This window comes from Gopherus flavomarginatus, chromosome 7 (assembly GCF_025201925.1).
Source record: "Gopherus flavomarginatus isolate rGopFla2 chromosome 7, rGopFla2.mat.asm, whole genome shotgun sequence".
NCBI classification, from domain to species: Eukaryota; Metazoa; Chordata; order Testudines; family Testudinidae; genus Gopherus; species Gopherus flavomarginatus.
The window spans coordinates 60,010,226-60,030,767 of record NC_066623.1 but is presented as its reverse complement, the minus strand read 5'-3'; the positions used below and the strand labels follow the sequence as shown (position 1 = coordinate 60,030,767).

Sequence of the window (20,542 nt, the reverse complement as noted above, 5' to 3'; positions counted from 1 at the left end):
AAGGAAATACTGGGACAAATGTGGAACCCAGTCATGCTGCTTTGACAGTCATTCTTCAGAATTGACCAACACTAAGCATTCTGAATTACAGGACTAGTCACTAGAAGTTCAAGCCTATTTCTAAACTCTGCTTGCTGCCCTGCCAGTTTGGACAGGCATGTGTCAGCGCATTCGACTCTGAACCAGTTGTAACTGTATGTTGGATTTTAATTGCTTGTTTCCCTTCTCTCTGGCACCAGTTGATTGTGGAGCAGCAGGATGAGCAATTGGAACTGGTCTCTGGCAGCATTGGGGTGCTGAAGAACATGTCTCAGCGCATTGGTGGGGAGCTGGAGGAACAAGCAGTGTGAGTGCTGAGAAACAAAGCCCAAGCTGTAGGAGTTCTCAGGAACAAGACTTGGGGAAGGGCTGGTGATAACACTACAGTGTAACTGTTGGTGCTCCTGTGCCCAGAAACGACAAGAGCTGTATATCATTGGCTGACTGGGGCTTTGAAATAATATTGTCAGCCTGGTTAGTGACACAGAGGAGATCCCAAATACTATTCAATCATAGCTAAAAAGTTCTGCCCACAAAAAGGATTAAAAGGTAACTCACAGCTGCAGTTTTCATCCATACATTTATATATAAACTAGATTTCTCCTTTCCAAGTATGTATTCTCTAATCAAAGAGTATATCTGGAGTTTCCAGTGACATGGATCGCAGTTGTATTTTCAATAAGACTAGTGGTTCTCAGTAACAGTTAATATCTTTTGTGTAACTCTGCAGAGTCTGTGCTACCAAGGCTACTCCCAGAGCACAAATTAACACAGTGGTTCAAGAACTATAGTGATAACATCATAGGTAACTACATACTAGTAAACAAGGCAAAGCAATAAGAACATAAGAGTGGCCATACTGGGTCAGACCAAAGGTCCATCTAGCTCAGTATCCTATTTTCCAGCAGTGGCCAATGCAGGTGCCCTAGAGAGAATGAACAGAACAGGCAGTCATTGAGTGATCCATCCCCTGTTGGCTTGTGTTCTGTTAGAGAGAGAGATTTGGGGGGTGGGGAGAACAAAACAAATGGAATGGGAAGGCACAACAAAAAATGGAAAATGGTGGGAGACAGAGAAGAAAATCCTTTTAAAAGCAAAGCAACTGGTCAAGGAAGCTTTAAAACCTTACCTATTCAAGAATAAGTGATAAGTTTATCCTGGATGTACTCCTCTCTCAAAATGGATTCTTGACAGTGATGAAACAGCTCCGGACAGGTTTTAGTAACTTTCCTACAGCATTTAAAACCAGAATGGTAGGATACTTTAACAGCAATTCCAGATCACATTCCCTTATGATACATAATTAAGTGCTCCGTGTAAGCGACAAAGCTTTTAACAATGTGACATTTTGGACCTTAAATGGTTTTAAGCCTAAACATGTTTTGCTAATTTTTGGATCAAATGTTTATCATCTACTGCTCACCTTGCAGAGATCACCAGAGCTGGCTTATGTACTGACTTCACACATCAGGGAAAGCCCTTTGAAAATTAATCCAAATGAGTTCTCATTTACCACCAGAGAAACTGCTGGTTGAGCAAATTTTTGTTTTGACACTATCAGATAAGACCCTAAAATGTGTTTTTGTACTTTGCCTGGGGATTGGGTTATATTTTGTAGGTGTGTGATAGTCTTGTGCGTGTAGTGAAGTCCTTGAGATACATCACTAACTAATCAGTACAAGTTGCTTAGGTTGTTTACCTGACACAGCTCCCCTCTTCTTTGTCCCCAGGATGTTGGATGACTTCTCTCATGAGTTAGACAACACTCAGTCACGTCTCGATAATGTTATGAAGAAGCTTGCAAAAGTGTCCCACATGACCAGTGGTAGGTGGCGGAAAATGGGTTCTGACTTCTAAAACGGAATGAAAGCTACATTGGTCTGCGGTCTGGAATGTACTGTGTTGTCTCCTGGAGCTAGGACTAGTGTCTAGTAGTTTCTCATAAATAGTATGGTTTTTGAGAGCATGGCAAGACAGGAAGCAGTTCAGTGTATAAAATAGCCAGGGAAAGACAATCTTACACTACTTGAGTGTAGAGCCTGGCAGTTTATAGTTCATGCTGGGACTGTCCTTTTTTTAGCCTGTTCCTCAGCCTTTTTTCACCTGCATGGTGAGAGAATGTACCTTGGGACTACAATTGTAATAGCTTTTGCATCATTCCACTTTCAAGTTTTACTGTAGGTTCCTACAAGCTTGGAGGATGCTTACACATGAAACAAGCTAGAGAACTTTAGTTAAACCCCATGTGAGCAGGTAGCTTTTCCTTGCTTTAAAGTCCAAGCAGTAGCTGCCCACAGTGTACTCCTGGCATGGAGTTTGGCTTTATGGAATTCTTTTTGTGAATGAAACAAAACCCAGCCTGAATCTTCACTCCAACTGTGGAAACTACACCCAGCCACAGGAATGCTAGCATCTGCCACCACCCAAAGGCTGTGGAGAGTAAATCTCAAAGGTGCCAAAGTAAATAGCTTAATTCTAGAGCATGTGAGAGGAGGGAGAGATTATTGAAGGCTTCTAGTATCTTATTGGATTGGTTGCCAAAAAGCACCTCAAATCTAGCAATGCCTCCTCAGCACTCATCTGTATCTTGAATGCCTGAAGCCAATGGTGAGCTCATGCATCCAGCTGGTGAGATTCTCACCTGAGAACTGAAAGACGTAAGGTTAGTTTCTCTAAAATGCAACAGGAAATGAATGAGAAGTGCTCTAAATTAATCATATTGTGCAATTCATGCTCCAGGTCTTTCCCTGTGCCTCAGTGTTCAGAATAAAGACTCCAAGAAGAAGCATAGTTTAACTCTTAGCTTTACACTGGAACAGTGTCAGATGAAAAGCTCCTTGCCATCAGTAGGAGGAAAGATGGTGTCTGGGCAGGCATAGCGTCTGAGGGTGGGTGGGGGAGGAGGCACTACTTGAACCATGAGAGTGGGTCCCAGAGCTGACAGGATGCCAAGGGTAATAAAAACAGGAAGTATGATTGATTGTGTAGGCTGCCTTCTGACTTCCAGGAAGTGTCACTCCCCAGAGTTGTTTTCATTTATAAACAGTGTGTGTGTGTGCTTTATAATAGTCTACCTAAATGTATTATCTTCTCTTTCATGGGTGCTTCATGTATCTCTGGAAGCAGTGAGTATATTACATGAGTTAGATAGAAGAAAGGTACTATCAGCCTGTCAGTGTCAGTTGCCCAGTTATCTGACTGCTGCTTTGGGGATCCATTGAAAATCACCACCTGGTACCCTTTCAGGCAGTAAGCATCACAGAATCACATGATGAGAAGTGCTTTCTGCCATATACAAACCGCATCTGAAATCGAACCATTGGATTAATGCAGCATTTGGGTCAGTCCTGCTGGTGAACATTCAGCTCAAGTGACATGTCACTTAGCAGTACAGACAGCTGGCAAACAACTCACTTCGGTGTTTTCTCCCCCAGACACTGGTTTAATGATGAAAAAATAAATTTCAGTTTCCTTCAATTGTTGTGAAAGACTGATGTGTTTAGAAAAGATGGTTTGTGGTTTCTATTAGTACCTGCATCCTAAACTAAGGATTCAGCACTAGAAAAGTTGAGAGCTGTGGGTCTCCATTAGTGCAGTTTTGCTAACTGTAGCAATAATGGAAGTTATAGTGTGAGCATGGTTAGATGAGTGATACAAACAGCTCTGTCTACAGCTTCCACCATTGCCACCACTTGTGGAACTGCGCTAGTAGTGAAGTATGGGCCTAGCTTTGCCAAGGCAGAGCCTGCAGGGAGCACCAGCAGGGATGTGACCATCTTTCCTTCAGCATAAAAGTGCATTGCATAAAAAGACTTTTTCCAGGACCTGCTCTGATGATGGCTAGAGAACCTCCAGACTTCTTTCCAGGGCTTTGACAAATTCTGCTTCTAAAACTCCACCTTTCTCCCTCCATTAAGCTGCAGGTCTAGTGTCGAACTGTATGGTCACCATCCAGATCCCCTCAGGATCTTGCTGTAGCCCCCCAACAAAGAAAGAAGTTAGGACTAGATGTTTTTAAGGCCAGTGGTAGGTGAAAATAGAAGAGGAAATCAAGGTAGTCTTGACACCTTTTAAAGGAGGTTTAACTAACTTTTTTGCTATGGAGTGTTACTTTAAAGGTTAGTCTCACCTTCCTACTGGTGGCTGTTCTCTTGCTGAAATTTCCAGTGTCCCAAAAGTCCTTAGGTGGAGATGAGGGGAGCTCTTGTGCAAAATCTTCCAGAAGCAATATAAAGCATAACGTGCGTGTGTTTTATTTATATATTGTGATGGGGCACGGCCAGATGGCCACAGTAAAGTACTGAGAAACAGGTATGTTAGCCCCAGGCTAAACAAATCCCTAGTACCCTGGTAACTAAATGGCAGTTGCTTCAGGTTAATCAAGGCACCTGGGGCCAATTAAGATCTTTCTAGAAGGCAGTGGAGATAGCTACTTTAATTAGAACACCTGCAGCCAATCAAGGCAGGCTAATCAGGGCACTTGGGTTTAAAAAGGAGCTCACTCCAGTCAGGCAGGGAGGAGCCAGAGGAGAAGGAGCATGTGTGAGGAGCTGGGAGAGAGAGAGCAAGGAGCTGAAAGTGAGAGAGTGAACTGCTGGAGGATTGAGGAGGACAAGCATTATCAGACACCAGGAGGAAGGTCCTGTGGTGAGGATAGAGAAGGTGTTTGGAGGCGGCCATGGGGAAGTAGCCCAGGGAGTTGTAGCTGTCATGCAGCGGTTACAGGAGGCACTATAGACAGCTGCAATCCACAGGGCCCTGGGCTGGAACCCGGAGTAGAGGGTGGGCCCGGGTTCCCACCCCGCCCCCCCCCCCCCCCCCCGCCCCAAACGTCCCAACTCCTGATCAGACACAGGAGGAGCTGACCCAGACTGTGGGTTTCACAAGAGGGAAGATCACTGAGGTGAGCAAATCCGCCAATAAGCGCAGGACCCACCAAGGTAGAGAAGGAACTTTGTCACAACTGGTGTCAGGGGTGGGATATTCGGTGTGCACAGCGCGGCGGAAAAAAGGAGGGTGATTTTAAAAAAAGGGGTTGTTTTTTTTTCACCACAATGGATGACGTAGTACGGGCACTGATACAAGCCACAGCGGCGCAGCAGGAGGCTACCCGTGTCCAGGCAGCTGCCCAACAGGAGGCAGTGCGGCTGCAGCAAGAGACTAATTGCCTGCTGATGGACCAGGCTTCTCAAAACCGAGCTATGTTGCGGGAACTGGTAAACCAGGTAAAGACCCTTACAGGGCTGAACTGTGGCCATGATGGGACACGGCTCATACGGGCCAGCCATTGGCTGCAGAAAATGACGTGGGAGGATGATGTGGAGGCATACCTTCTGGCCTTTGAGAGGACAGCCCTATGGGAGGCCTGGCCTCAATCAGTGGTCTGGCATCCTTGCCCCATTCTTGTGTGGGGAGGCCCAGAAGGCCTACCATGATCCGCCTGAAGAGGCTGCAGCAGACTACCTCCAGCTGAAAGCAGAGATCCTGGCCAGATCTGGGGTAACGACTGCAGTGCGGGCCCAGCGGTATCACGAGTGGAGGTACCAGGAAAACAAAACCCCGCGGTCCCAACTGTATGACCTCATCCATCTTGCACGAAAGTGATTGCAAACAGAGTCCCGGAGTCCGGAAGAGATACTAGAGGTTCTGGTCATCGACCGATACATGAGGGCACTGCCACAAGATCTCCGCAAATGGGTAGGCCAGAATGATCTGTCCACCTATGATGAGATGATCAAGCTGGTAGAAAGATGCATGACAGCCAGGGAACTTACCCGACTACCCAAGGAAAGCCCCTTTCGTAGCAAACACCCAACCCTGGAAGGTGGGGCAGCCAAACCCCTGGGGAGTCCTAGGTGGAGGAAGAGGGGGGCCGAAAACCAGCGGAGACCCCAGAAGGAAGGGATTGGCCTGAGTGGGGGAAACCTTGAGACTAAACCCCCTAACCCACATGATAGGGGAATGATTAGAAACAATTATAGATATTATGCATGTGGGGAGTGGAGACACATAGCAGCACAGTGTCCCAGCACCGAGGAGCCTATGCAATGCAACTTGGGGGATTGGGAAGTCCCATGCTCCCTTATCCACCTTGCGGGCATTGCATTAGCCCCGAATAGCTACACCAGGCCAGTGAAGATAAATGGAGTAGAGATTACAGAACTTGTGGACTCGGGGAGTGCTATCACCCTTATATCAGGTAAGCTGGTAAAAAGTAGCCAGCTGCTACAAGCCAAACGCGTAGCAGTGACATGCGTGCATGGGGCCGTGAGCCATTACCCCACCATCCCAGTGGAGATAGAGGTTCAGGGGAACCCCATTGAGGTGACAGTGGGCGTAGTTCCTAAACTCCCATATCCTGTAGTCATTGGGAGGGACTATCCAGGATTTGATAATTTACTCCCCCCAGAGAGGCTGGAGGGAGATGGGGACCCTGTTGGCAGCAACTCATCGTTGGGGGAATGTCAACCCCCAATGTTTTCAGAGTTTTCTCCGGATCTATTCTCAGCCCCCCAAAAGGCCCAGAAGACAAAAAAGGAAAGGAAGGCCGCGAAGGCCTTGGGAACCCGGATCCTGACCCAGGGCCAGAAGACCGCGCTAGTAGGCAGATGGACACGAGCAGCCATCAGAGAAATAACCAACATGGAAGGTGAGGTGGAGGCTGGCCCCAGCCATGATGGTGGTGAGCCGTTGGAAGAAACAGAAGCTGGCCCCTGGGAGCTCAGGCAGGTTAGTCCTGGGAGAGAGACTTTCGGGAAGGACAAGGCAGAAGACCCTAAATATGATAACGTCAGGAAAGAGGTGGCTGAGATAGATGGGACACCGGTGGAGGGGAAGGTCCGGGGTCCAGGACCCTACTTTATAGTGAAGAAAGATCTCCTGTACCGTGTGGTGCAAATGCAGGAGCAGGAGATACATCAACTTCTGGTGCCACAAAAACATCAAAAAGCCATATTGAGCCTCACCCACAGTCATCTGTTTGGAGGACACCAAGGGGTAGAGAAAACCCAGGCCAGGATCCTGCGGAGGTGGTTCTGGCCAGGAGTACATGAAGATGTCAGGTGATACTGCACCTCTTGTCCAGAGTGTCAGCTACATAGCCCTTGCCCACACTTGCGGGCCTCTTTGATACCTCTTCCAATAATAGAGGTACCATTTGAACGCATAGCCGTGGATCTGATTAGGCCCCTAGAGAAGACAGCTCGGAGCCACCAATATGTTCTGGTTGTACTAGACTATGCAACCCGATACCCAGAAACCATTCCTCTACGCAACACAGCTTCCAAGACAATAGCTAAGGAGCTACTACAGATCTTTTCCCGGGTTGGGCTACCCAAGGAGATACTGACTGATCAAGGGACACCTTTCGTGTCCAAGTTGATGAAAGATCTCTGTTCATTGCTCCATGTACAAGCCCTACGGACCTCTGTATACCACCCACAAACAGACGGCCTTGTGGAAAGGTTCAATAGGACCCTCAAGGCCATGATCAGGAAAGTGGTGAGCCGGGATGGGAAAGATTGGGATACCCTATTGCCTTACCTCATGTTTGCCATCTGGGAAGTCCCACAAGCCTCCACAGGTTTCTCTCTATTCAAACTACTATATGGGCGCCACCCCCGGGGCATATTGGATATAGCCAGAGAAGCCTGGGAAGAGGAGCCAAATCCCGGAAGGAACATAGTCGAGCATGTACTACAGATGAGGGATAGGATAGCTCAAGTTACACCCATTGTACGGGAACACTTGGAGAAAGCACAGGAGACCCAACGAACCCATTATAACCACCAAGCAAAGCTTCGACGGTTCCAACCAGGGGATTGAGTAATGGTCCTGGTGCCCACAGCAGAAAGCAAGCTGTTGGCCCAGTGGCAGGGACCCTACGAAGTGATTGAAGCTGTGGGAGAGGTAAACTATAAGGTGCGGCAGCCAGGCCGCAGGAAACCTGAGCAAATTTACCACATCAGTCTTCTAAAACTTTGGGCATGATCGAGAGGCATGCTTAGTCACCCAGGAGACCCTTCCCCAGAAGGATAACTTGCACGAGCAAGTGAGGATATCACCCGACTTGATGCCAAATCAAAAGGTTGAGGCAGCCGACATGATTAATCGCAATCGAGATGTGTTCCTACAAAACCGGGGTGGATGACTGAGACCTATCACCATATCCGCACGATCCCCAGAGCCAAGGTAACACTGAGACCCTACCGAATCCCAGCAGCCAAAAGAGGAAATCAAGGCTGAAGTAAAGAAAATGTTAGAATTAGGCGTTATTAAAGAATCATACAGTCAGTGGTGCAGTACAATAGTGCTAGTGCCTAAACCTGACGGTACCATGAGATTCTGTAATGACTTTTGCCAACTGAATGAAGTATCCCAATTCAATGCATACCCCATACCATGCATCAACGAACTGGTTGACTGGCTGGGTAGTGCCCGATTCTTGACTACAGTGGATCTGACAAAAGGGTATTGGCAAATTCCCTTGACCAAAGAAGCTAAAGAAAAGACAGCGTTCTCCACCCTGGACGGGCTATTCCAGTACACAGTCCTCCCTTTTGGGCTACATGGGGCCCCAGCCACATTCCAGCGCCTCATGGATAAGCTGCCGCGCCCCCATACTAGTTATGCAGCTGCATACCTAGATGATGTCATCATCCATATGCCAGACTGGGGAACCCACTTGGAGAAAGTTGAGGCCATACTACACACCTTAAGGGGGGCTGGCCTCACCGCTAATCCCGCTAAATGCGCCATAGGACTAGCAGAGGCTAAGTACCTGGGATATATTGTAGGAAGGGGTATAGTGAAGCCCCAAACTAATAAGCTAGAGGCGATTCAAAACTAGCCCCAGCCGACCCGAAAGAAGCAGGTCCGTGCGTTCCTAGGTGTGGTAGGCTACTACCGACGTTTTATTCTCCACTTCGCCAGTAGAGCAAGTCCTCTAACGGACCTGGTGAAGGCCCGAGGTCCAGACAGGGTGAAGTGGACCGACGCAGCAGAGAGGGCATTCATAGACCTTCGGACAGCTCTCTGTAATGACCCCATACTCATAGCCCCGGACTTTACCAAGGAATTTATTTTGCAAACACATGCTTCTGAGGTTGGGTTGGGGGCGGTTCTGTCGCAAATGATTGGAGAAGGAGAACACCCGATCCTCTACCTAAGCAGAAAGCTGCTCCCAAGAGAACAGAAGTTTGCAGTAGTCGAGAGAGAATGCCTTGCTGTCAAATGGGCCATGGAGACACTGCGTTATTACCCCTCAGGCCAGCGATTTACTCTTGTGACAGACCATGCACCCCTTCAGTGGATGCAGAGAAATAAGGAAAAAAATGCAAGCGTCACCAGCTGGTTCTTATCCCTCCAACCATTCCAGTTCCACATATGGCACAGGGCTGGATGCCACCACGGCAACGCTGATGGCCTTTCACGAGCACACTGCCTGGTGTCCCAAGTTGCCCAACCCTATGGTGTTGAGCAGAGGGGTCGATATGTGATGGGGCACGGCCAGATGGCTACAGTAAAGTACTGAGAAACAGGTATGTTAGCCCCAGGCTAAACAAATCCCTAGTAGCCTGGTAACCAAATGGCAGTTGCTCCCGGTTAATCAAGGCACCTGGGGCCAATTAAGATCTTTCTAGAAGGCAGTGGAGATAGCTACTTTAATTAGAACACCTGCAGCCAATCAAGGCAGGCTAATCAGGGCACCTGGGTTTAAAAAGGAGCTCACTCCAGTCAGGCAGGGAGGAGCCAGAGGAGAAGGAGCGTGTGTGAGGAGCTGGGAGCAAGAGGGCAAGGACCTGAGAGTGAGAGAGTGTACTGCTGGAGGATTGAGGAGGACAAGCATTATCAGACACCAGGAGGAAGGTCCTATGGTGAGGATAAAGAAGGTGTTTGGAGGCGGCCATGGGGAAGTAGCCCAGGGAGTTGTAGCTGTCATGCAGCTGTTACAGGAGGCACTATAGACAGCTGCGATCCACAGGGCCCTGGGCTGGAACCCGGAGTAGAGGGCGGGCCAGGGTTCCTTCCCCCCCCCCCCCCCCAAACGTCCCAACTCCTGATCAGACACAGGAGGAGCTGACCCAGACTGTGGGTTTCACAAGAGCGGAAGATCACTGAGGTGAGCAAATCTGTCAAAAGCGCACGACCCACCAAGGTAGAGGAGGAACTTTGCACCATATATATATATTAATACTGCTGAGGCAAAATCTGGCTCCTGGGATTCTCCTAAGGAGAGTCTGGCTGAATTGTTCCTTATGTAGCTCTAGTTTAAAAGGCTTCCATCAGACTTTTCTTTCTTTCTGGCTTAAAGTAAGTCCTCCATAGTGCAATGGAGGAAGCTTTCTTCCTCTTCCCCTCCCCATGGAAGTAGAAAAATAATGTTTCCTTTTTCTTCCAGATCGACGGCAGTGGTGTGCAATCATCATTCTCTTTGTTATCTTACTTGTGGTGCTTATCCTGTTTTTTGTGCTGTGATGAACTAACCTCCCTTGGACTCGTGCTCCCCCCCTCAAAAAAAATGGGGAAATGAAACTTGGTTACCGTTTCCCTCCACTCTGAGATTCCTGTCATGAAAACTTACATCTGGACCTTACTGTTCTTCTGTGGACTAACACCTATGGCATGACTCTTGCAACTTCTTCATCTGATTCTAAGCCTCATCAACTTGCCTGAGGGGAAAATGAAGGACGGATGTGATCCCAAATTCTTCTGTACCTGGGACATACTGCTGTGTGGACCACAGGCCCTCTTCTCTTTCACCGTCCTATGTGGAGTGGCCTAGATTTAGACCTAGAAGGGAAAAGGCAATTCAGAAGGAGTTTACCACTGTTAGTATTTTCATCTATTACAGGTGTGAACCATATGAAGCCTGGAAACATCCTAAGCTATCACATATTCCGCTTTCCCTTGTCAAATGCCACTCTTGTCAGATTTAGACAGAGAATAATGGTTCCTTGGGACAGTATTTCATTGACTACTGGAAGTTGATCATCAGCCAGCAGTGCAGCACTTCCAAGTTGCTGACTAGGAAGGAAAGAAGGCACCAGAGGAGTAGCATTGATGTCAGTAAATGCATTAATTTATACTCTGACTATCTTCGCTCCAGTGCAAAGCTATGAAAGACAGATGTGCGGAGATAGTATTTTCAAAAGCAGAATGTGTATGTACCCTTAAAAGTAATCCAAGTGTTAGGAGCAGCAAGGTCTTGGACCCTATGGGATTAATCAAATGGGAGATATGGCTCATAACTGTTGACATGAAATCTAATGTGAACTTGTCTGTATCTAACAGGCTGCGGGCACTGTGCTAGACTGGTCTCATAACAGCAGTATTGATTTAACCTTCCACAGTTCAGTAAGTAGCTTGGACATGTTAGAAAGAATCATGAGCAAAACAAACTTGCAGGACATCTCAGCAGAATCTTACATACTGTGTATTTGTGAACTACAAAAATACTGTGCTGCCCTGCCTGATGCAGCTGCAGTTGCTGTTCACTGCAGCGCTGTAACTTGTTTCACTGCACTGTAAGCCAAAAGTTGACAGACTCTAGGCTGAGGGTAAACGTTTTCTAAAACGTTAAATCTTGATTATACAAGCCTCAAGCCCACTGAGTGTGCTTTTTGCTGTTGTGTAACTGAATGACTGCCTCTGTTTAACTGCTGTTACTGTTTGGCAAGTGATTTGTCAAGTTTTAAAATAACATACAATATTTTGATAAATAAACTTCAAAGATATTTAATATTAATGATACGGGCCATATTCTCTCCTTGGATGTCACATCCATTGACTAATTTATACATGCACAGGGTAGAATATGGCCCAGAGCTTGTACCCTAAATATATACAAACGTAAAAATAGGATGTCTTAATTTTTCCTGACCCAGTATTTTTTAGAAATGTTAAGTGCTGTTGTGACAAACACAAAGCCAGAAAATGCAAAGTCAAGGGAGAGACTCCAGTTTATTATTTCCCCAATCCTTACATTACCTCTGAATTGCCTGGCACTTCAGTTTTGTTTCACAACATTGTTATTTAAGTCTAGTTTTGTCACAGTGAATTGGAAATTAGACTTAATGAATCACTGTTTTATTTAAGTGTTGCTAAAAGCTGTCAGTACCAAAACTTGGTCTAGAAGGGCTCAACCTGGTAGCATAGGTGTGGGGACAAATAAATCCAAATAGCTATTTTATACTGCAAAACCCCCATTTTCCTTTAAATTGCTGCTCCTGCCCTTCTGACTCAGATTAATTTAGAAAAGTTTAAGGCAACCAGGCTTTTCTTTTAAAAAAGACTTGCCCTTTCAAGGCCAAAGCTTGGGAGTGAGTTAGTGCCCATACATAGCAAATTTTGATAGCTAAAACTGCATGCTGCTCAAATATAAATCCATTCAGTGGGTTCCTTCCTTAGGATACCCTTGAAAGTGAGATTTCAGCTTTAATGAGATATTTCTTTGTTAAGCACTGAAACAGACTTTAATCCTAACTAAACTTGCTTCTGCATGGCAATATTGTGACTCTCAGACTAAATTACAATAATCCACCTATGTAAAGAAAGTTGAATTTGTACACAGAACACTTAAGTTGTAACATGGAAAGTAAGCGTGTACTATATGCCTTCTAACTCCTGCAGGATTAGGGATAACTGCCCCAAACTTTTGGATGACAGTCTTTCACCCTTAAATGGGACATTCATTTGTTTACTGTTCCCTTATCTCTATTTTGAGGAGCATTTGCCATACAGGCCTTCTATATTTAAAAAAAAAAACTTGCAGATCACCTTTAACTGAGGGTTTGTCTATACACCTCTACCCTGCTATAACACGACCAGATATAACGGGTTCGCATATACCGCAGTAGCAGCGGGGCTCCAGCGGCGCTTTAAAGGGTCCGGGGCTCCGGCTGCTGCAGGGAGCCCAGGGCCCTTTAAATCACTGCTGGAGCCCTGCCGCTGCTACCCTGGGTTTGCAGCAGCAGGGGTTGGCCAGTGATTTAAAGGGTCCAGGCTCCCTGCAGCCCTTTAAGTCACCACTGGAGCCCTGCCACTGCTACCTCAGGGCTGCAGCAGCAGGGCTCAGGCAGTGCTTTAAAGGGCCCAGGGCTCCGGCTGCTGCTGGGGCCCTGCCGCCACTATCCTGGGGCTGCAGCAGCAGGGCTCTGCTGGCGATTTAAAGGGCCTGGCGCTCCCCAAATCACTGCTGCAGCCCTGCCACCGCTACCCCGATATAACGGTGTTACACCTATAACGCGGTAGGGATTTTTGGCTCCCAACAACCGCATTATATGGGGGTAGAAGTGTACTAGAAAGTTAATACAGATTAAGGTAGATTGCAAATTTAAAGCACAGTAGCTGTTTCTGAATAACTAACTGTGGGTCAACCCCTATTCTGGAACAAGAATGCTTTGTTGCTGTTTAGCTTAACTCACTTGGAAACTATAGACAAGCCTTGAAATATTCCTTGAGTTAGTTTGTCAGAAATAAGTTAAATTTATCATTGGTGTGTTAAATACATGCTTTGCTTCCTCTAAGATCTGTTATACTCTTGCTGTGCATATTGAAAGCTAAGTAGACTTGGTCCATTATAATCAATCACACTTGCATTTAATATCTCTTCAAGAGTAACTTTTCAGTTGGAGATCCAGGAAGCTAACTATGTAACTCCCATTAGGTTTAATAGGAGTCTGTGTGGACCTGCCCTTGTACTTTTCAATACTTGGCACTTCAGTGTTGCTGTTACAAAGGGGATTTGGGTATGTGCACCCACTGCTGCTGTGTCTTGTCACTGGAGAATATACTAGCCTGTTTTATATTTAGAACAGCATCCTGCGAAATGATTAATTTTAGACACATCAGAAAACTTGAGCCTAGATATAAAAACCAGAGGAGCCATATTCAGTAGGGGAAGGAAGACTTCCAGTTCTATTTAACTTCCTGATACTGTAATTTCAGCATAGGTCTCAGTGCTAGTTGTTCATTGTAGAATGTGGGAATAGAGAGACATTTTCACTGGTAGTTGCACACGCAGTTCCCCACTTACATTACAATAGGCTGCATTGTGTGTTCTCCAAGAATTCTTAATTAAATGAGTTGTACAGAACTGCTCCTACACTTAAGGAAACTTTAGACTGTAACATGTTACCAAAAGCCTATTAAACTGCTGTGCTTAAGTATGTCTGTCTAGATGGTGTTGCTAAGCTAGCAAATTCAGTGTCTTTAGTCCTATTCTCCTTGTAAATCTGATTGCTCCTGTTGCCTTTTCATTTAATTATGTCATAAATAATGGACTGTGGCATCACCAAATGAATCCAGCTACTGGAAATAGTTAAATGGGTTTTTTTTTTTATAATCCTTTGTTAGAAGTGTAAATATATAGAGTGAGTCTGGTACAATATTAAAGTTCAGACTCTCTCTAAATCTTGGAGAAGCTAGACACTGCTTCTGTGAACATATTCCAGACTGGTACAGAGCAGTCACCAAAATGTAGCACTTTTTGAACTCTGAGAAAGATCTCTTTACAGAATCTGGACCAAATTAACAATGTGATGTTTTCATCTTGGTGTGGCAAGGCTGGGCAGTTGGAACATTTATCCAGTCCACACTAAGCTGTAGTGAGGAGGTTGTGGATAGCTGGCTGTAGAATTTGAGGTCTTAATGCTGTAGTGGAGCTAGGTGGCCTCTGAGGAAGCTTTTTGGACCATCCGTTATGGTTGAGCACTGTGAAAGATCTGTTATACTTGATCCCTGCGGAATCTGAAATGGCTACCTGTGGCTTATTTTCATACTGTAAAAGTTGCTGTTCTTCCTCCAGTCAGAAGAGCTGTTAAAACTGCTGGTTGTGTTGTAATTGAACTTTCCTCAAAGAGGAACTAGACAGTCATCTCCAGTTTTATATTTGTTTTAACTTCGGGACAGTGACATTTCATTATGTTGTGCTCCACATTGTAATAGAGAGGTGGGTACCGTGCTCTGAGTTCAGCTGCTATTTTCCTTTCTTCAGGTTAGGGAAAGGCTGACAAAAATTGCATTTTAGTAATGCAGTTTATAAGGGGAGCCACTTATTGCATTCTCTTATGGGCAGGAGAGGATAGATTGTACTTCGCAGGACCCTACTAGCCCCTCCTGTTCCTCCCTCCATACAGGTTTTTAAAGGAACTACTTGATCATCTGAGACCTAGTAGTCCATGAGTGCAATGAGTTAAATGCAGATTTGTACCCTGCTATATGCATCCCACACTAAGTGGGCTTGGGAGGTGTATAGCACAGTACTTGCAGTGTACACATGAATTGTCTAGAAGCCCAGTGAGTGGTGTTGCAGGTGGTTGGTAATGAGATAGTGGATGAGTCTCCCTTTCCCTATTTTTTTCCCCCTCCATGACCATACTTCAGTTCCATGTAATCTTGTTCCAAGGTGGCTTCTGCCCTGTAATTCATTATTGAGAGAGCAATCTCACAAGTACCAAGAGAACCACAGTCCACTGACTGTCCAGCAGTATTAGATGTTTATGCTATTATCTAAACTTTAACTTGCATTAAAAAGCTCTGCATAGCAGACATGCTTTGAGAAGTGCTGCCCTAATGCACTAGTTTACTGTGGCTGTGTTGCAGCTTATTTTATAAAGAGGATAACCACATGGTGATGGAGGGGCCTGTTGCAGCGTACAGCCACATAACTTTAAAGGAACTCTGCTCATCTTTACTTCAGGATTAGCAGATCTTCCCTGTTTACTATAGAAAGATCTTTGCACAAAGCTGAAACTTTAGCTTCACCCTTCAGGTTAAAAAAAGGGGTGGTGAGATGGCTTAAATGGTCTCTCACTAACAGTTTCCAGCAAAAAGAGGGAAGGCAAGCCTTGATTTTTCTGATGTAAAAGCAAAAAATGGTTTGGGGAAGGTGGCACTTGGTAGCTGTCTTTCTGATTCATTCCAAAGGAGCAATACAAGAGCACAAACACTTTTCCAGTGGTGAAGAAACCCTAGTCTAGGCACACGGGGATGATGGATTATTTCAGCTCTAGAAAGTTGTTTTGCTAAAAGCGTTGATTTGGATTGAAGACTGTTGTAACTCAAAGGCTTCTACCACAACTCTGCTAGGGCTTGTGCCAAATTAAAGCGTATAGTAGAACATTGATTGAGCCCCTACATTCTTGGGTGTGTTAAGTAGGAATAGACTGATGGAGGCTTGACCACAGCAGTCAAGGGCTTAGTGCTACCACCGTGGTTAGAGCTAGTGCTAACCCCAGAAGAGTCCTCGAGCCAAAGTAGTTGAGTGATCTCAAAATACTGATTGATAGACAACAAACCACCTGTCATGTAGAGGAGGTTGAGATTACCATCAGCTTTCGCTTTCCCTTCCAAGAGGAGGCAAACCCTACCCTCTCCTTCATCCCCATGATTATCCTGGAATCATGGTACAGTAAAAACCCTATGGTGCACAGTAAGCAGGCCTGGCAAGTACAGTTCAGGGCGGCTAGGTATACCAGACATGGTGCTGCAGGACCAAATGTTTGGATTATTCCACAGCACTATGGAAAAACTCAGAGCTTTATATTCAGAAAATGAACTCGTCTCCCACAGTACCCCTCTTTAGCACAAGCAAGTCCACCCATGGAACATGCTAGGTGGACTAAGGTTTGGGAATCCCTTCTACTGCTTCACTTTCCCTTCCAGGCTCAGATACAGCCGGTGCAGTGCAAAGCAGTGCACATGACAACAAACAGAAAAAACAAGCAATGGAGGGGCAGCTGACTAACAGTCATTCATCCGAAACACTGTTCCATTGTTTCAGTATTTACATGCAGCAGGGAGCTCTAGCAGCACTGTCCTACGCTAATGCCAGAGTGTAGCAGCTGCTTGTTCCGTTTGGATGCACTGGCTGCTCTCCATGGTGATGCTCATAAGGACAGTGCATCTGGGGGGATTTTGTAAAAAGCTCTGACTTACCAGACGGCAGAAGTAACTTTCCTTTACTCTTTCCCTCTTACTGTCCTCAGTGGGGGAGCAAAGATTGCAGTAATCGATTACCAATCCTCTGCTGCTATTCCCTTGAGTGTTTTAGATGACAGTAGAACTGCTACTGTGATCTGGGAGCAACACAGGCATGAGTGGAAAAAACAGCTCTGGAATATTTGCTTGGTGTTGAAGTGATTGTGTTGTGAACTCTGGTGTGCTGACTTGCTAGCAATGGGTTTCTGCACCAGAAAATCCTCCATGAGATGTGGAAGAAAGGGATAGTTAGTTGAAGGAAGGGAAAATCAAATCTGTTTTACTGTGAACTTATGAACTGATCTTTAAGGGGGAGTGAGTTTGGCAGTTAGTGATGTAGAAAAGTTATTTAAATAGATACAGTCAGGGAAAAAGTAGTTTCCCCTTATGTTCTAGAAACCAGTTGCCACTAAGGAACATAAAGGTCAAGACTCAAGGGGACAGCAATGGAGTGGGAGGCAAAGCTAGTCCTGGAAAACTTACAGTTCTCTCTTCTGATGATTCTTTACCCATGTGTATACATGTTTTAGCACTCATGATCCTTATGCTGTGTGCTACAGCACAGGAAAGCAGCTGGTCTGTGCCTGGGTGGGAGATCCTGCTGTCTGTTTTCCCCTGGAATATTCGGTGAGGATTGACAGCAGTTCATTCCTGTGGAGTACAATCTGATTACACAACAGCAACTGTTCCCATGAAACAAAATATGATAAGTCACAGCTTAGTAGTAGCTGTTGGAGAGTAAGGACACTGGGCCAATAGTGTTAAGCCTGTGAGAAACATTTTAAATAATGAGCTGCAGTAGCCAGCTAAGGAAATGGTGTTACTCTAAAATATCAACAACTGTTTACTTCTGCTGTTGGAATCATGTTACAGTTATGCAAAGAATCCTTCTACAGTATTAAAGTGGAGATTTGCTGAACACCTCTCTCATTGATTTTTTTTCCCATTTGTTTGGGTGAATGGTTTGGCAGTGTAGCCACCCCACAAACCATCCCCAAAGAGGAAATGATTTTCAAGCACAGACAACATTGTTGGTATATTATCATGACCCTGTAGAGCACAGGAGTTGCTTTCATCTGTGCCCTTTCTGCATAGGGGGTATTGAAATCCCTGACTAATTGACACAACCTGCAATGATAAGTTTAAGAAGCCAACACCACCCCTGTGATTCACAGTAGATGGAAAATTGGCTGAGCACAGACACTGAAGTATATGCTCACCAGCAATAGGATGTCTGCCCTCATACTGAGGACTTTCCCCAAGACAGCCTTTCTGCTCTTCACCAGTTTCCACCACAAGCCTTATTTCACAAAAGCTAGACACCTGAAAACAGTGTAATAATACCTCTCAATGGCAGCTACTCAGCCCAAATAAGCAATTAGACAAAGCTGAGCCTACACTGGCATAGCCAGCTGAGTCAGCCAGCAAGGTCCTGCTAATAGATGCAAGATCAAGTGCATCAGCCATTTTCTTACTAGTGAGTGGCCATGAATTAAGCAGCAGGAGCCAAAGGCAGGGCCACTGCTTGCCCCTTCCCTGTGCTACTGCCAAACCACAAGGACAGAAACCAAGGGTACATCTACACTGCACTAAAAACATCCACAGCTGGCTCAGGCTCAGGCTGCAGGGCTATAAAATTGCAGTGTAGCCATCTGGGCTGGAGTCATGGCTCTAGGACCCTCCTGGGTCCCAGAGCCCAGGATCCAGCCTGAGTCAGCTGACATGGGCTAGCCATTGGTGTTTTAATACAGTGTAGCCATAACCCAAGTGTCTACCACAGCCCTACATTTGGCAAATGCCCTTTTGCCATCTAATTTCACACACACGCCAAGGATGTAGGAGTGCCATTTCTGGGGCTGGTCTCCCTTGGCCTTCCACATCCCCAGTGCTTAAGCACTGCTTCAGTCTGCCAGTGTAGCTACATCAGCAGTGAAGAGTGGGGACTGCCATAGCCAGGCACTGGAATAACCAGCAAAAGGAAGGCATCTCTTGCTTCCTTTACATGGGTACTGAGGATGGAATGTAGTTCCCTGAGATCCCTGTAGGCTTAGGATTTCCAGCTAGTGAATGCGAGAACTGGCACCACACTTTCCCTGTCCGCTGGGCAAGCTGTTTCCACCGATTATTTGGATCAAGTAGGCAGGAGTTTGGATAAAATGGCCCTGTCACAGCAAGTGCAGCCAACGGGCTCAATTTTGACAGTGTCAAGTAGCAGCTAGTTTTTTAAACGAATTAATTGCCCATGAAAAGTGCTCTCCCTGACAACTGGAATCCTCCATTCACACAACAGATGCAGCACTGGCAGGAGCAATGCAGGCTCAGGGCCTACAGTGAAGGGGACCATACAAGCACCTGAATAAACAGAAGCCTTCCTATACAGAGCCTCTGCTCTGACATGGAGTGCCCACCTCTAGGTCTGATGGAACAGTGCAATCTCCAGGTCCAAAAGCCTGTGGCTTGGGCTGGGAGTGCTACCAAAGGAGCTAATACCGATGTGGAGACCTGGCTAACACTAGCAGTAGGCCCTCCCATTCACCTCACGTTAGTCGTCACAATGTCAATGGATGGCACCAGCTTTGGGCAGCTACTAAACTAGTTTATATTTCAGCAAGCCACCTCCCAGGAGAAATGCTCTGTTTCCCGTTACTGATACCCTGAATCATCTCATTTCCCTCTGTCAAAACGGTTGGTCATTTAAAGAAGTTGAACACTTCCCCAAAGCCCGCTGTATGGAGAGATTCTGACTGCAGAGTTTGTACTAAGTGGTTGCTGCAAATTGCCTGGCCCAGCAATAGTTTGTTTTACCTCCACTTTCCTTGCTCGAGTCCATGGAGATGATGGTGTCTCCACGTATGGGCCTGGTACACACTTTGCCCTGGGGATCTTACAGTCCCATTGACAGCATCACAATCCAAGTGACCAATTGCCAAACAGCCTGAAATTGAAATAGTGGGGAAGTTATTTCCTGCCCATTGGAGCCAGTTGACCTTTTCCGAAATTGCAGTGAGGTCTTTGTCAAGTGAGGTATTGTCAAACCGGCCATTGGTGAGCAGGTGCTAGTGTGCTGAGGGAGCATAGTGCCAGGTCTCCTACAGAAAACACTGCTGAGGAGAGATGAGAGGTGTCAGCAACTCCTGTCAAAGGTTCTGCTGCTTGGGAAGTTGCTAGCAGCCTCCCCTCAAAGACAGAGCTCCAGTGGAGGGCAAAAGGCAGGAGAAGAAGAGATTATGCCATCAAAGCCCTCTCCCCCTGAAAAACCCACAAGTCTCGTTGTGACCACTAAGGAGAGAGGGGGCAGTGCATTGATCCCTTAGCAGCAGCCATAGCCAGCTTAGAAATTGAAAACTGAAGCATTTCCTCACTGAGCACGTATGCTAGTTTGTCACTGTAGGGTCCCTAATGCTGCCACTGCCGGCTTCCTCCCACAGTGGGGAGACACAAAGAATTAAGGTGAAGAAAGTAGGTTATGTCTGGGTCTTCCCATTCTTCGCTATAACGCCCAGAACACGAGCACCCCAGGAGC

The 20,542-nt window shown here is 46.1% G+C and overlaps 1 protein-coding gene across 2 annotated transcripts in view; it reads left to right on the top strand.

The window, feature by feature from the left end:
- The window catches only part of STX6 (syntaxin 6), a 36,127-nt gene that overhangs the window by 14,806 nt on the left and 779 nt on the right, over positions 1 to 20,542 (top strand). Inside the window, exons 6-8 of one of the 2 annotated variants that reach the window (XM_050963396.1) lie at positions 240 to 346; positions 1,770 to 1,864; positions 10,439 to 11,785. In XM_050963396.1, the coding sequence (XP_050819353.1) occupies positions 240 to 346; positions 1,770 to 1,864; positions 10,439 to 10,515 (279 nt within the window). In that variant the 3' untranslated portion in view covers positions 10,516 to 11,785. Of the gene's footprint in view, positions 1 to 239; positions 347 to 1,769; positions 1,865 to 10,438; positions 11,786 to 20,542 lie in introns of those variants that run through there. The other variant, XM_050963397.1, reaches the window with a different exon arrangement.